This window comes from Acanthisitta chloris, unplaced genomic scaffold (assembly GCF_000695815.1).
Source record: "Acanthisitta chloris isolate BGI_N310 unplaced genomic scaffold, ASM69581v1 scaffold3469, whole genome shotgun sequence".
NCBI classification, from domain to species: domain Eukaryota; kingdom Metazoa; phylum Chordata; class Aves; order Passeriformes; family Acanthisittidae; genus Acanthisitta; species Acanthisitta chloris.
Genome location: NW_008691809.1, coordinates 49,042 through 66,389, shown reverse-complemented (window position 1 = coordinate 66,389; position 17,348 = coordinate 49,042). Strand labels below are relative to the sequence as shown.

Below are 17,348 nucleotides of genomic sequence, written 5' to 3'. Positions count from 1 at the left end.
TCTGCCCTGTTTGACCACTAATTTCTGCTTCTCTTTTGCTTTTCAGAATTTTTTTTCATGAGATGAGCCATTTTTAATCTTGTTTCTTATTATCTCAGGAGCGTAATTCATCTTGTTCTTGGATCTTTGAGGCCACCTGCTTTGTGTTCTTTCTTTTGTATTCTTTGCATCTCCAGCTTCAGTAGTCTAGCTTTGCATGAATTTGTGTCAATAGTTTCAATTTTGTTGTGAAAATTTTATTTTTGGTTCTCTTTTTATATTCATAAGGAAAAAAATCAGACATTAATCAAGAAGTTCTGCAACAATGCAGATTGTACCCAACTTTTGAATGCTTTCTATAAGCAGATGGTAGCTTTGATGATGCAGTGCAATAATTGATCACTAGGCATTTTCTACTTTTTGAATATGCCGTTGAGATTCGAACATACAGAAATTTGAATTCATGGATGGCAAACCCAGATTCTCAGTTCTCTTCCAGAAATATTCAGCCATTTTAAAGTATACTTTCAAGAGGTTGCTGAAGCCTGATACGGAAAATGCAGTGTTCCTAAATCTCTAATTCATGAACATGTGTATCAGTTAGATGGAAACATATCTATACATATTAACTGTTATTTAAATCAATATTTAAAGTGAATATTATAATTAACATGGCTGCTTAATTAAAGCATTCAATTCTATTATTTAAATGTATATACACAATATTAATTATTCATATACCTCTGAATTATGGTTCAGGGTGATATATTTTGCAGAAATTATTTATATAATTTCATAAAATAATCATGTTGAGTACATACCTCTCAGTGTCAAAATGAGGAGTTCTTACTCAATACACTTGTGCAATGTAAGCTCATTTCCTTAAAGAAAAGAGTGTTAATCAAACCAACATTTTGCCATACTGATATGCAGGGGACTGCAATTTTCAAAGACTTAAGTTTTTCAAATAGCTACAAGTTTTCACTGACACTCTAAATTTAGATTTGAGTGTGGTTGGTTTGCTCATTTTTGCTTTCTTTTCACTGATACAAGTGTCACCTGTGTTATAAGTAGATAGGACTTAAATTGGAACATTTTTCATCTCTCATTCAATGCATGACCATAAATCCCTATGCAAATTTTGTAAAAGTAGTCACAGTAGCCACTATAATACTCCTCCCTATGTTTTGCAGCATAATCTAAGTAGTGTACTCCTGGAAGCAAGTAAATTGAGACAGGGAGGTTAAGTAATTTGCCTGAAGCTAAACAGCAAGCAATTAACAGAGATGGGATTAGCATTACAAAGTTTTGGCTCTCAGCCCTCTCTTCTGTCCAGGAACCGACTGTCACTTTCAGTGCTTTTGGCTTGCAATTTTATCTCTTGAGACTAAACTTCAGTGAATTCGTTTTCTTCTTGCTGCTTAGATATGAACTGAAAAGGAGACCACATTTAGGACTGATATGACTTTTATGTTTTATAGCAGTTGCAAAGAACATATTTACCTGTGAAAGAAAAATGGAGATTAAAATCCTTATTGGTAGTAATAATCTAGCAATTTTTACTTTTCTTTTAAAGATGAGCATGAATTGTGCTTTCCAATTATGATGGAGATTTCAGAGTGAAAATCTCTATGCCAGGGCATATGTAATTTTATTTTTTTAATGTTAAAAAAGAAGGCTATATTGTGTCCTACAAAACTCTTTAAATAGCGTGGCTTTGAATATGAGTTCCATGTAGTATTATGATTTCTTGGTATCTTTTATTAAAGAAGAATAAATTTGTGATAAAGACAGAAGAATGGAAGCTATCACTAGTGAGATACAGATGAGATAGGTATAATCTAGGCAAGCACTGTGGACCAGGATTATCTACTTAGATGTATTTTTAACCACTGTAAATGATACGAAAATCACTGAAGTAACATGAATAACCATGCCAGATTCTTCTAAATCAAGTGCAGTGCTACACTGACATACAAGGCATCAAATAATTGTACTCTTCAGTATTTTAGATAATAGATGGCAGAATGTTGTTGTATGAAGTGCTGTTACATATCAAAATTAAAATAGAAATGAACTTGTTGTAATTAGAGGTTCACCTTTGTGTGGTGATATGCTTCCTTTGGTTATGTTTTTGCTATTTAATTGGATTTTTGGTCTGGTAAGAACTTTCTTGTGGGTACCTTTACATGAGATTTTAGTTCTCACATTCTCAAATGTATTATATACCATAGGCTTCAAATTTATGGTAGCATAAATTTATTGGAGAGGAGCAATAGCAATTTAGCTCCTATATAAGAAGTTAATAAAAAAGATGCAGTTTTAACTACAAAACTGCACCTTGCGAGTAGTATTTCTTTCATTTTCACAGTGTATTGTCCTTACAACAAAACGTGACTGGTATTCACAGCAGGAGCTATAAACAGTAGGATGCTTGTATGGTACTGAAAACATACAGTATCAAAATTACTGCCAGTGAATATATTCTAATCAGTGCTTTTATGTCTGCATAGCCATGTCCCAGAGCAGGCTACTTGTGCTGTGTTAACCATACTGATGTATTGTAAGTGACTTGCAGGCAAGGAACTGGGACAATCCACTGGGGCCTTTAGTCACTGAATCTTTTTTAATACCTATAAACTGTTTTCTGACCTAGTTTATGAATGACTGTTTATGCATCAGCAATGCATCATCTTACACGCCATGGTAACCTGTCATATAGTATGCCTGAAGTTGGGCTGTACTGCATAGCTCACAGTGCATTGCTTGAAATTGTGAAAATTCTGTCTGCTTGGCTGGATATCTAATTTATATTTCATCTAATTGATTCTTGTAGGCAGATGCTAAAAGTTGTTTTATAACTAATAGGGAGAGGTACTTATCAGAGTTTGGGATGGAGTAGTTCTAACTTAGTAAGAATGAATGAAAGATTTACTACTGTTTACTAACTAGTTTATAATTTATGTTTTTTTAGAGCAAGCTTAGTGATATAGTCTTCTTTTTACCAGTTCAGCTCTATAAATTATGCTTAATGCTGCTTTGCAAATAGAACGTCATCTTGAACCCCTCAATGCCCTATACTGTATATGTTCATATGGACTGTAAGATTTGATGAGGAACACATACACACTTCTTGAACAGGAGTTAGGAGAATTTGCTGATATGGATGCCTTGTCAAGCATTAATACTGAGTCATATTCAACATGCAGAGTCAGTATTATCACTAGATTGGTGTTTTTACTTTCACAATCACTAATCAGCAGATTGCCCTGTGTATAAACGGCCAGGTATGCATTTTGTTGTGTTTAGATAAATAAGAAATGAGTGGAAGTTTCACTCAGTTGTTACAGTGCCCCAATTTTATGCTTCCTTGTTTTGGTACCTGTATTTTGAGGGCTTTAGTAAGACTGAAATGCCTCTAAAGGTCATCTGTCTAGTCATAACCCAGATATTCCGAGTCCCTAATTGAAACTTGTAGTACCTCATTATTCCCACTTTTCTCTTAGAGCAAAACTCTTCTGGAAAGAGATCAGCTTGCCTGGTGTTTTAAAATCCACTGCTTCTGCTTTGCACATTGAAAAGTAGTGTCAGTTCTCAGTTACCAAATAATTCATATGCAGTCTGCAGACATTAAAATTTGAAAAAGAAGCCGTAGAGAGCTTTGAAGCGGAATTTCCTTTCGTTAAATTAGTGACTATGACAAGGTTATGTAATGTTCCTGGGGGATGAAGTGGTGCACGTCACTAACCTTTTAGATGCAAGAGGCTTTGTGCTTTTCATTTGCTGCTGAAAGAGGCCTTAGTACTAGATTAAATTGCTAGTTCCTCTTTCTAACTCAGGTAGATTAAGCCCCACCCAGCTTTTAAACATACTGTTTGTGATAAATACCATGTATACACACAAGTTTATAGCTATTTTGTTTTGTATTGTGCATTCAAACATGTCCTGATTGATGACTTAAAGGCATATGTGCAGTTGGGTTAGTAGTGAGGAAGAGTGTTAGAATTCCTATAGGCATAGGAAGGAAAAAAGGGGAATTCTCGCCCTCCGATTCATTTCCCTCATAATAAGTATTACTTAGTGCTATGCCTGCAGTTTTCAGTGCTTGGGCTAGTCAAATACCAGAATCAAGCATCCTGATTCTCTTTTGTTAAACTAGTGTAAACCAACTTGTATAGAAACAGCTGAAGAGACACTGGAGTAAATACAGGGAGATTTAGAAGCAAATGTGTAAAACAATTTCATTTTCTGTAGCAATATTTAAACAACAGTTAAAGCTTGTGTTGAAGGTAATGGGTCCGTAACACTGGCAGCCAAAGGTGTGTACCCAATTTGAGGACTGAAGGCAAGAGGAGACAGGTGTGGGAGTAGGTCTGGTTTGGGGAGGTTTCCCGTTTGCTCTGATTCTGGCTTCCTGTTAGGCTTAGTGTAGTAGATCTCTGATGAGGCAGTAGTTAATGGCTGGTTTCAGTTTTAAACTAAATGTCCTAGTAGTTTGTCATGAAACCAAATTCAGTTGTTACCATGTTACCTGCAACATTTTTAATATAAAAAGCACAGCAATAAATAATTCTTCAGCTTTGTCCTACTTAAAATATAAATGTATTGGTCTATAGTATTAATAAAAGGCTTTTTTCACAGGTTCCTTCATATTTATGAAAGCTTTTTTCTTTCTCCCAGTTATTGTAAACTATAAAGGGGGATGGGATGAGGAATGATATTAGCTGTCAAATAAATGTCTGCTGCTGTCTGTGTTGGTTTGTATACCTCCCATGTCCCTAGGGCTCAGATAATGTCTCTCTAAAAAAGCATACATAATCTACAATGAAATGAGCTGGTACCAAGGTTTGCAGAGCCTAGAGGTACAAATTAAGAATGTGCTATTTTAACATTAGACCTTTTGGAAAATATAACCTGCCTCTTCTACTTGTGAGGCGTTACTTGTAAATCTAATTTGATTTTGTATTTCAGGGAAGAATGAACGTAATGGTTAGCCTACTAAACTGGCACTGTACTTGCAGGAAATTTGAAAACATAAAAGATAGGCTTGACTTTTCATCTTTTTCTTGAGAGATCAGCAAGTGATCATCTTTTTGTTCGAGCTGTTGACTAAACCTGTAGGGTGGGTATGCTCTGGCAGATTGAAGGCTGGGAGCAGGAGATGAGTGCTAAATTGGGAAAAAACCCCAAACAATCAGAAACCTCCCTCAAAAAAACCAGTAATTTGTTCTGAGTGCTTTTGGTTTTAGGAGAATACTTGTAGCACAAAGAAGGTGGGGAGAAAAGTGTTTTAATTATATTAAAAAGATTTTATGTGTGTTGTAGGGACTGGGCTTTTAAGAGGATACTGTGATGCTTGTAAAATGAAAGAACTTGGTTTCCTTTACCCAGATTTTGGGAAACCTGTGTTTGCTACTTGCAAATAATTGTTGTGAACCACATGGATCGAGATTTTCAGCCCGACTTTGTTGGCATGACTGGATTGTGTTAAATAGTTCAAATATAGAAAAGTGGTAATTTTCATTCACAGGCTACTAAAACTATTCAGCTACTCATAGTATGATGGCATTTGAAGATTGTGATGTTGCTGTTGTTCTTGCTGAAGGGTGTAAGGCAGATGCAGTTTCAAGAGGTTGTTACAGTGAGAAACAGGAGAAATTCACCGGTTTGTGACTGACAGACCAGCCTTTAGGAACATATCGCTTGTTAACTTTGGGATTTCTTTGTGCAGATTTCCTGAATACAATTATTGCTTGTCCTTATAGAAATAAAAGCTAATTAACTTTCTTACATAACCAATTTGCAGGTCCACTGTAAGTGTAGGTTAAAATTAAGGTGAAACAGTTGCTTGTAACAATGATCAGTCCAACTGATGTCACAAATTATGACTGATGAGTAAATTAGCAGCACATGCTGTAAATGAGTGTGCTTTGAAAATTCTTTTTAACAATAAATGGGCACCAGAAATTTTTTCTATTTAATACTATGTATATTTTTAATAGTCTTTTTAATATATTAACTCCTAGAGGAATTGTGAAAATAACTCATGTTATCTGTAATGTAAATACAGTATCAGGCTAGGATCATTTGCCTATTTGTTTATTTTTACCAGGACAGGAGCCTTCACCACTTTGATCATTACTGAATGTGAACCAGTGTAGGGCTTGTTTATTAGGATTTCCTGACAAGTCTGTAGAATACAGTGAATGTTGCAAAATGGGAAATGGGGTGAATAAAGAGCTTGGGGTTTTTCAGTTTGAGTTTGGGTTTTTTTTTTGGTGTGTGGTGAGCATTTCATGTGTGTTTTTTGTTTGATTGGGGGTTTTGTTGTTTTTTCTTAAAATTCTGCTTGTTTGGATTTTTATCCTGTGTCAAAATTTTCAGTTACTTGTAATGGGAAGAATTGCTTCGGAATTTGTAACTCAGAATGAATCCGATCACATACCCTACTGAAACTTGATAGCACTAGGCCAGTAACATATAGGGCTCTACAACAAGTGACAATGATAGTTGCGATGGTATGTGTGCAGTATTCCAAGCTGCATGGGCAGCTGCCAGACCACATTGTTTACTCTGCCCTCAACCTGCATTTCTGAGTCTCAGCTGAAAACGTTTTGTGGGAACAGTTGTGATTATTGTCTTCCAAATTCTATTGCTACCAAACAAGTCTTTGCAACCAAAAAAGCTACGGTAATTTTTAAAGACTCTTGAAATGTCAGTGTGTTAATTTACAGTAAATGTGACATTTGAAAGAAGCATCTTAGCATGTTTCATTTTTTCTGATGTCTTTGTTACATTATTCACCTTTGCTATAAATACTTACAAATAATGTAATATGATACTGTTTTTGACAATTTTTATTCTGATTTAGGGAACTCTTATTTAAGCATATGATAAAGTTTATCCTAGATTGAATTATGGTATACTGTGAGCTTACATATACACCCTGAACAGAAAGTCCAGAAACAACTCCATTGAGGTCTGCATTCTCTATATATGTTTTCCATAGTGAGTGTGCATGCTGATCTTGTTATACTTGGAATGAAGGCATCCCATTATCTCTCACTTTACCTTTAAAGCAGGTGAAGCCTTACCCTCATATTCATCTTTTCATTAGAGGAATATGATCCATAAAAATGTCTCCACACAAGAATAGTTCTCGGTAGCTGTGGAAAGAAGGGGTAGCTGAACTAGTAATTTCAAAATTTTCCTTGAGTGCAGAGGAAAAGTTATTATATCTTCAAAGCACAGCACAAAGAGCAGAAAAGCAAAATTAAACCAGTCAGGTAATTTTATAACATGATGAAATGTGAATTAGTTAATTCCATTCACTACTTCAGAATTCTGCTTAAACTTTAAAAAGACAATGTGGAGGTGCAAAAGAGAAGAGATGCCTTATGCTTGTGCAAAGCTATTCATATGTTCCACTTCAAATGAGTTATTTCAGTGTCATGTTATAAATACATTTTATGGAGACTCAATGGGCAAAAAAATCACTCTTCTTTCTGGATAGTGGTAAACTATCTCTATTTCAGAAGTTCCTGTGCCCCTTGAGGGCACAGTTTGACTGCTGAAGTAGCAGCCTAACTTCCCTGGGTTTAAACTCCTTAAAACAAATAAAGGAAAGCTCAGTGTATTTAAGGTGAGCTAGCATTAAATTCAATTTTCCTTCATATATTAGAATGTAATTTGCTGTAGTTCAATAGCTGTCACTTGAGCTTCTCAGGAGTACCAGCAAGAAGTGCATACCAAGCAGCACAGAGTGTGAGCCCTCAGGTCTTGGTTGACAAGGCTTGTGGTACTCTAAGTCCAAATTATGGATATCTTCTGCTGTAATTTTTTTTTCCTTTACAAGATATCAACATTCTGTATTATCATAAATATCTGAGTAGGCACTGGTGTATAAACAAGCTGAAACAAACAAGAATTGAAGGTTTTTTGGCATTTAATAGCCAACATTGCTGCAGTTTTGATGATGTCCACAAGATTCAAGTCCAGAAACAGGAGATGCTGTTTTAAACTGAATTTCACTTCTTTTATTTTAATTACACTCTATTATTTTAACTGCAGATTTATTGAAGTGTCACCAAGTGGAGTTTCAAAAGTGCTGAAAGGTTGTGGTGCCATAGTTGCTAACATATGAAATCTTCTTTTTTTGGCAGATTTAATTGTACCGGAAGGTTCCCATATAGATTGTTGCTGTGTTTAATGAAGTGTGCTGTGGAGAATTTTTCTTGGACTATGCACTGCTGTTGTTAAGGGAGACTGAAAATAGTTGTCAGTTCTCAATCAAAATTGCCCTAATTTTAATAAGAACAACTGTGTGTGCAGTTTAATTGTTTGCTATCAGAGTGCCTAGCAGCTTAGGTCAGAATCAATGTCAAGAAACTGACAACATTAATTGTGGAGATAATTTGTGTCAAACCTTAATTAACAACCTTTATGCAGGTAAAGGCAACAAATACTGCTTTTCATTTTTGGTTCTGCTGGGTTATGGTTTCACACACTCTTACACTGATGGTGGTGACTTTATTTGTAATGAGATGAACGTGTTGATTGAGTAATGAAAAGGTGGATTGCATAATACCTATCTATCTCCATGACTGGCTGGCTACAATCACCATAGTCTGAGCATCAGTCCACCATAAATGAATCTATCCTCACACCTATTTAACATGCAGAAATTTTATCCTTCTGGTGGAGCTGCAGAGCCTGAAGTAGAGAATTTAGCTGGTTTGCCAAACTAAATTTTATTTTATTAATTTAATGATGACCTGCTGAAAATGGCCATTGCATGCATTGAAATATCTGAAGCGTATACAGGCCTGCTGTAAGTTTCCTGTGCAGATAAATTTATCTGTGTTCTAAAAATAATTTGCCTTCTCTGATATCATAGGATACCTCAAAGATAGTTACTTACTTTCAAGATTAGGTACTGGAGAAGAGTTGTGGTAATGTTTTTTTACTGGAATACCTTGTGTAAAAGGAAGCTTGATCAGCCACATACTTTTTGTTTCATTTTTTCAGCTAGATTATGATCTAAGTGAAACATAAACATCACTGTCGTTACCTGCTGTACTGGATTGTGAAGCTTTTTTATTGATGGAAATAGTATTAGTCTCTACATACAATAACATACTTATAATACAACCTTAAAACCTTGTTTTTCTTGAAAAATGTCTACAGATTGGAAATTTAATCATTACGTTAAACTGCACTTGTCTTTTGCCTCTAATACTTTGTAGCAAGTGTTGTTAATTAGCAAACAACAGCTTTAGTAATTGTTGGTCCAGCAAAAATTCACATAGGACTGCAAAAATGGTCTTTTCCTGGTAGCTGAAGCCTTTCAGTCCTATTTCTGCAGCTCCACTATGTGGATAGAGCTCTGCAGAAGCTAGTAAGCAATTTTCTTAAGGAGTCATGGCAGTTAGAGTCCTTTTCCAGGTTTGACCCAGTTCTACATAAGAAAGTGTCAGAAAACTGGTTGTGCCACTAACAACAATAAAGTTTGGTGGAAAATATTTAGTTTCTTGTATTGCTATGTGGCCTATTTGCTGCCTGTGAGCTAGTGTACATAGTTACTCTGCGCTGTTGGACTTTCTGATAAAGTGTTTCCCTTTTCCTGGTTTGAGTTCTAACACTGAATTCACAAGATGTCAAAAAAAGAAAGAAAAAAGAATGTCAGCTTATGATTTTTTACTTGATGGCACAGAATCACAACTTCTGCCACAGAATATCAGTATATCAGATGCAATCATGTCTCTTCACATATCAGAGTGCTGAGTTAATACAGACATAGAAAGAAATTCAAAGCTAGCGGTTTTGGTGAAACCCAGATGCTCTTCATCAGAATAAATTTCCATCTTTTCTGTGGTCCAGGCATAAAGCCTATGACTTGGGAAAGTATTTCTAGTTTCTTTGCTCTAAGTGTGTTTTGTTTGCCATGGTTTTGGCAATTTTTGACAACAGAACAGTTCTTTCATAAGTTCCCCAAGGCAGTAGTGGCACACTACTTTGCTCTGCTCAGATTTGCACTTGCATTTGGGTTTAGGTACATTTACACCCTGAAAAATGAGTAGAGTTCAAGGACCCTTGAGCATTCTGAAAAGTTGAGAAATAACAAATTTTCCTGAAATCTCTATTAAAGAAAAAACCTTGCAGATTTCAGTAACTTTTATTTCTACTGCATTTTTTTAAAAATATAGCATTTTTATATTAAAGGTAGGGTAAAAAAACCCTCATTTAATTTTGTAAACTTAGGATGATCTGCATTGTCTCATATTTAATAACAGGCGTAGTGAGTTTGTTTTATAATAACGATCACATCATATTTTCTTGGCATTTTAAATAATTTCAGGATTCTTTCCAGTGTTGCATACATGCATAATTGTAGGCTGCTGGGTTTCTGACATTTAAGTAAACATACTGACAAGAAATGCTGCCTGTGGAAAGACCAGTTTAGCAGAGTAAGGGGTCAGACATCAGAACTGAAGAGCAGCAACTTAGAAATGAAGACTAGTACAGTACAGGTACATACCTGTCAGGACTAAGAGAGGAAAGTGAAGAGAAGGGAAGAGGTTGGAAGCATGAACGGGCTGACTGCTGATATTTGAAGATGAGAGCAAAAATCAATTGCAACATCTGCTAAAGGGCTACTACTACTGAGAAAGACTGTGTAGCGAAGACCTGGATTTTTCATAATTTAATGTTCCTAAATACTCACTTCAGTGTATTGAAAGTGTATTGGATCTGTAAAAATTTCTTGGCTTAGGAAGAGAATGATGCAAATATTTATAGGAATTCTTCAATATTCTTCTTTCGTGGTTAGATGTAATCCGATAGATTTTAATACTAAGTCTTTGGTAGTCATGTCTTGTGTTTGCCTAAGTTCAAAAGTTTTGTCTCAAGACTGATAAATTAATTTTAGTTGTAACTAAAATAAAACAAAAAATAATTAAAATCCCTTTTCATACTTTTTCTCTCTCCTCTTCTTGCAATAGTTGTATCTTTATGTATTCTTTCTGACAGAGTAGTGTTTGGAAGTGAACAGGAGCTATATGTGAAACTGTGCCCAAGCATAAATCTCCCTGCTGTTACAGTCTTTTTTGCATGGACACTTAATACATAGTAATTAACCTCCACCACTGCAAACTTAGAAAGACTTTCTCCTAAATGTCACTGATTTTAATGTTTCAAAGTTGAGAATCGTGTTTTCATGACGTCCTGTGATCATAACATCAAGTAATGAATCACGATATTATTCCAGTTGATTGATGAGCTCATTTTGCAACAGAAGACAAATTGGATTTTTTTATTTATAATGGTGATAAAATGTAATGTGTGATCTTGCAATTCTGACGCCATCAGTTTTCCGTTTTAATACAAATTTCACTAGTAAAATCTGTAAGTACTTTCTTGACCTTTTACAGTTCTTTTAGTGCTTTCTCTTGTAGGTGAATGCTATCACTGGAGAAACAAAGCTTTTCCTTCTTTAATTCTGAAATCTTAACAGGACCTATTTTTTTTTCTTTATTAGATTAATTTGATTTTTTTGTTGTTGTTGTTGTTGTTTCAGCACCACCAAAGTTTACAAGAACTCCCGTTGACCAGACAGGGGTTTCAGGAGGAGTTGCCTCATTCATCTGTCAAGCTACAGGAGATCCAAGACCTAAAATTGTCTGGAACAAAAAAGGAAAGAAAGTCAGCAATCAGAGATTTGAGGTATTAGGTCCATTGTTCTGTTCCTCTGAAAAACATTTTATTCCCACCTCCCTTCTATCTCAGTATGTGTGCTTTATTATTAGTGACTTAGCAATATAGCTGTGACTATAGGGCATAATTTAGAGGGAGCAGTCTTCTGAAGTTTTTGTTTTCTGAACTTATTATGCACAGCACCATGAAAGAGAAGACTGCTACTGGGATTTTCTAAACTAGCATGATGTAGCTGAGGAACTTTGAGGTGCTTCTCTTCAGTTTGCTATCTCATGAAGGAGTTGGTGGGGAAATTACTTGAGGATTGGTAGCTGTCTCCAAAGAGCTAGCCACCTGCTTTGTGACTGTGTATCAGGCAGGCCTAGGCTAGTGCTGCTTCTGTTGTCACAGTTGCTTACCACTGTTTCAGAGGGAGATGAAAGGGGCATTGTAGCTCCTGCTGCTGAAGAGGAAATGTAAAACTTGTTTACTTTCAATACTTTTCTTAGCAATAAATTAGGAAAAGGCTTACAAAAAGCTGTTTCTCTCCACAGCCTTCAATTAACGGAAACAGTGAAAATAATCTGTTAATAGATTCTGTTTATTTGGGAGAAATAAGAAAATAAATATTATTCCCTCTTGTAATGGCAGGAATAATTAATATGAAATACGCTTTGACATTTAACATGAAAAATAACCTCAGAAGATGGAGGGAAGCTTTTAGAATAGCTAACAAAACTGGAGCTAAGAGTGTGCAGTTTTCACAATTTTCTATGGTAAATAAGAGACCTCTGCAGTAAGCAAACCACTGTTTGGAAGATTACTAATTTGTATATAAAAAAGTTGTGACATGCATGTCCTGAGTAAATAGTCTAAGATACATGTATTAAAAACTGACTGAATATCAAAGTCTTCTATGTTAACTTTTAGTAGTGTTTGTGAAGATTGCTTGCCCTGGCGTTCAGGTTAAATTTATTCAGACGAATGGCATTTCCTGTATAAACTAAATTTCTCTTGCTCACATTTGTTCAAAAAGTATTTAAAGGCATTGGAATTTGTTCATTAACCAGTATAATTATTGGCTTGTGTATTTGCTACAACGTGAAAAATAAATACATGAATTTAAATGTACTTCCTAGTGCCAAAAGCTGTTTGTGCTTTGCAGAGCATATGCATTGCTGTAATTGGCTAGAGGGATTAACATAGAAATTTTATCATAAATTCTACACAATTTGTCCCCTTCTGTTCACAAAACTTTCTAAATAGAGAAAGATGGGGCATGTATATGTTTACTGTGTTTTATTTTGCAATATGTCATGGTTTATTTGCTTAATATATTGTTTTCTGTGTACCTGTTTTTAGAGAGAATAAGCAAAAATAAAGTAGTTTTATTTCCATTAAAATACTTAAATTGAACTATAAACAATAGCTTAAAATGTCTTAAAAATGCTTTTAGTGGACTGTTGAGCAGGCTGTGTAGCCAAGTAATATGGAATGCATTTCAAAGAAATAGATAACATTTTCCAAATGTCCTATAATTTTTATTATGACCACTGAGCACAGCAAATCAATATTTTAAGCATCTCTCCTTCTTGTTCAAAGTAAGGCCATTAATTCATGCCATGGAATCTCAAAATAAGAACAGAACACAGGTAGAAATGAGGTTCAGAAAAGGCATATGAAACATTTGGGTAACAAGAAATGTCTGAGATTGTCAGCTGCACCAATAAGAGAATAATTAGTTTGTCTACTTTTCCTCTTCTTTTGTATTAATATTTTGTATATTTCTCTGAGTGTAATTACTTAGTAATACAAGACATTAAAATGTTTTACCTGGACATCTGTCTTCATAGAAGCCTACCAAATACAGCTGTAAAGGACTTAACTGGGCTGTCTAATCCACATGCTTTCACAGGGGTGTTGGGGTTTACTTTCACTTTTATCCTCCAATGAACTTGGGCAGTCTCCTATACTTTTTGCTGGAACTTGATGTACATAGCAATTGGGAAACATATAGTTTATTTCCTCTCTCTTGACTGTTCGCATATTCAAAGAGTATTATAGTTGAATGATCTCACTCACAGGCTAAATCACACAACTTAGTGAGACTAGCAGTGACAGCTATACATTGTTTCTGAAATTAAAACCTACACTAAGATCTTGTGGATCTTCTCTTAATCTTTCATCTTTTATTTATATTGGAGGTACATACCATGAATGAACAGGATACAGGAGGGTTCCTTTTCTCCTCGTGCTTCAAATCAATTCAAGTAATAGGAACTAGAAAAATCTACTATAAGTTGCTGAGAAATCTGTCTCATAGGTACTTAAATAGAAACAATGAAGGGAAGAAAAAAGTTTTAAAAATTACATCATTCTACCCTGTGTACAAGGATGCTTTTATTAAAAAATCTCTGCTTGGAAAAAAAAGTAAAATCATTCAGTTGATAGGGAAGTGTGAGGAATTAACTAGCTGTGGTATGCAGGGAGAACTCATCACATGAAAAATAAATCTGTTTTATAATACGTATTTTTGAGACATCAAGCTTGAAACTGCAATATTTGCTTAAACCAATCTGCTGCAATTGGCTTTATTGACTGTCTAGATAGGTTGATTCAGTGTTCAGGTTTAAACAATAACAATTACTTCTTCTAAGTGTAATGACTGTGAGTATTTGGGTCCCGTGCTTACGTTTATCTATGAATTGTTAGTATGACTGCTTAAAGACTGTGAAATTTTTCTTTTCCTCAAAAATGTCAATTTATCAAGAATTCTACATATTGTTTTGTTTGTACTAAGATCAGATGGAGATTTTTGTGTTGTCTAGGTTTGTTTAGGGCAATGGATTTAATGCATGCTGTCAAACAAATTTCTTCTCAAATAATGACCAGGTTTTTATCCTATTTTCAACTTTCACACTGCTAAGCAGAACCTGAGCAATTCCTACAATCAGGATGGGAAGATACAGGGCATATTACCATAGTTTCCAACCCTGTACTTAATTTCTCTCTTGTTCTGAACAAGTATCTAGTAGATCTAGTGGATTCCTTGTGTGTAAATTAGACAGAAAACCACGATCAGATGTGCAAATAGGCATATATGTAAATTGGTTTGTGCATATGTATAGAGATTATAGACAAATATTAATTATACTGTAAAGACATTAAAAATAAAATTTGTGAGTATCCTTTCTTGATAAATGCCGTTTACCTGATGGTTATAATAATAGATATCATAGATTTTTTTTTTAGAAGTAGATTAAATAGATTATTGTAATTGCTTAATTATTAAGAAGGCTTTTCCAATGCTTGGAATGCTGCAGTACTCACCAATATCTGATGTGATTCTCACTGCAGAACAAGAAGGAAATAAGAGCTGTTTATTGAATTCTTTCTTATATGAAAGTTAGTATTTCTTGTGTAAATATTGAAATTTTAAAACTAACCCTTAAAGTTTAGCCTTATTGTTTAGTCTCTTAAATGGCCACATGCCTTCTAGTACATTGTTGGATAAATTTGCTTATGTTCTGTGGGCTAAATGCAAGACTGAGTTGTCCTGTCTTGTTCAGAAATTGCAAACGCTTTTTCACTTTGAAGCTAAATGAATGAGTGAACTGCACTTTGTTAGTAGAGAGGGAATATAGCCAGCAGCAATTAAAACAAATGTAACTGGCATTTGAAGGTAGAGTACTTTAGCTAAGAGAATGGTGAACTGCAGAATAAAAGAGCATTACGTTACAGAACCTTTTCTTACATCCCTTGTTAGCTGGGTTGTGTTTTGTTTTGTTGGTTGGTTGGTTGGTTTTTGTCCTGTCTTTTCTTGAAGCAATATTAGAGTGGCCCCTGAATACCCACTGAACAGTGATGTATATTGCAAGGCCTTGCCACTTAAACATTTTCCCATCTGTGTGGAATTTGTCCTGGCACATATATTTGAAAAACGAACCTGGCTTTGGTGACTTGAATAACAACAGGCCACTGTTCATTAACAGATTAACTGAGGGATAGGCATTTGTAACAACATCTGTGACAGCTTTTGTTTCCTTTTATAGGTAATAGAGTTTGATGATGGATCTGGATCAGTTCTCAGAATACAACCACTGCGCACGCCACGAGATGAAGCTATTTATGAATGTGTGGCTTCCAATAGTGTTGGTGAAATAAGTGTGTCCACGAGACTCACTGTTTTACGTGGTAAGTTCTTCCTTAACATAGCTAATTTACTTCATAGAGCTCAAAGTACTATGATGTTGTAGAATAAGGTTTATCTCCAGGAAAGTTAAATACAATTCTTTTCAAATGGACCTTACTGTAGCCCTGATACTGTTCATTGCAAACTTTCTCACATAATACTTGAATATTGTGTTTGTGACTTTTGACCATAAAATGGTAATGTGAGTGTGCAGGGTATGACAGATTACAGTGAAGAAGAGAAGAAATAAGTGAAACAGGAGTGCCACACACAACGGGTTATTATATCAATTACTGCTCAAAAAAACGCTTTATGAATGCATTTGATTTACATTTTAGTGCTGCCCTAGGTAGCTTAGCTTTGTGTGATCAGCATTTACACAGAAATATGGCCAATTAACGGTGACCTTGAAAAGTTGCATGAGCGGTTTCTGGATGAGGTTAAGCTGCTGCGAAGTTTCCCCCACAAGATATAATCATTAAAAAAGTGAAGGCTACTTCCACTTCAAATATGCATCACCTGAATTGTATTCTTACTTCGGCAAGAAGTTTTCAAAAACAGTAAAGGAAAAAATTAATTTTTTTCAACTATCATTCAGGGGTGAGGATATTAATGTACTGCCAAGTCTACTGTCTAGATAACATTGGGGGAAGAAATGCTAGTAATCAAACAACTTGAATGTTTCATTTTGTCACATGGAGATGAATGGACACTGGATTTGGAGATACTTCATGAAATATTGTACTCCTCAGTTGACAGGGTTGCTTTTATGACTGAAAATTATTGTATTGTATTTTGATATTACATGGCATTACATGGTTTGCTGAATTAACTGCTAGGTGCCTGTTTATAGGAAATGAAGATGTTTAAACAGTTTTACAGAATTTAGAAGAAAATTTTTGAAATATGTGATTGAAATAATTTTATTTTGTTCCTTCTATCCCAAGCATTGTAAGGTGACAACAGGGGTTTCTTTTGTCCTGTTTTTCCATGAAGTTGGATTTTTATCCCCCAAAATTTAATAATTATTTCTATAATTTAATGTCTATTTTAGTCAGTACAGTCAGTCCTGGCATTACTGTTGGAGTCAAGTAACAACACCGTGTGCATATATATCAAGTAATAACCATAAATCTATACTACTTTTTTCTTAGAGATAGTCTGATATAAGCAAAGTTTTCTAATGTTTAAGTTCATATCTCTAATGCTATGATTGTTCCTTCAGTTGTCTTCTAAAAGATTCTTCCCAATCTAGCCAATGAAAATGGGAAGACTGATAGACTGATATTTTAACAGTACCATGGACCTGTTTGTAATTCCCTAAGATAAGGTAACAATCAGGACATTATAAGGGAGTTCTGGCAGGTTGAAATTTTGAATTGCTCTAAGTACAATGGCTTGCTGTGTTGCCTTCCAAGACAAAGGATAGTTCCACATTAAGGGCATTAGCCTGGAACATAAGTAATTCCATTATTACAAAGCCTCT

At 35.0% G+C, this 17,348-nt stretch overlaps 1 protein-coding gene across 1 annotated transcript in view; it reads left to right on the top strand.

The window, feature by feature from the left end:
- The window catches only part of LOC103809520 (receptor-type tyrosine-protein phosphatase delta-like), a gene marked incomplete at its 3' end in the record, with an annotated part of 65,579 nt that extends 49,715 nt beyond the window's left edge, over positions 1-15,864 (top strand). The window contains exons 2-3 of the mRNA XM_009082359.1: positions 11,555-11,700; positions 15,723-15,864. Of these exons, the coding sequence (XP_009080607.1) occupies positions 11,555-11,700; positions 15,723-15,864 (288 nt within the window). The remainder of the gene's footprint in view (positions 1-11,554; positions 11,701-15,722) is intronic.
- Positions 15,865-17,348: the final 1,484 nt, after the last annotated feature.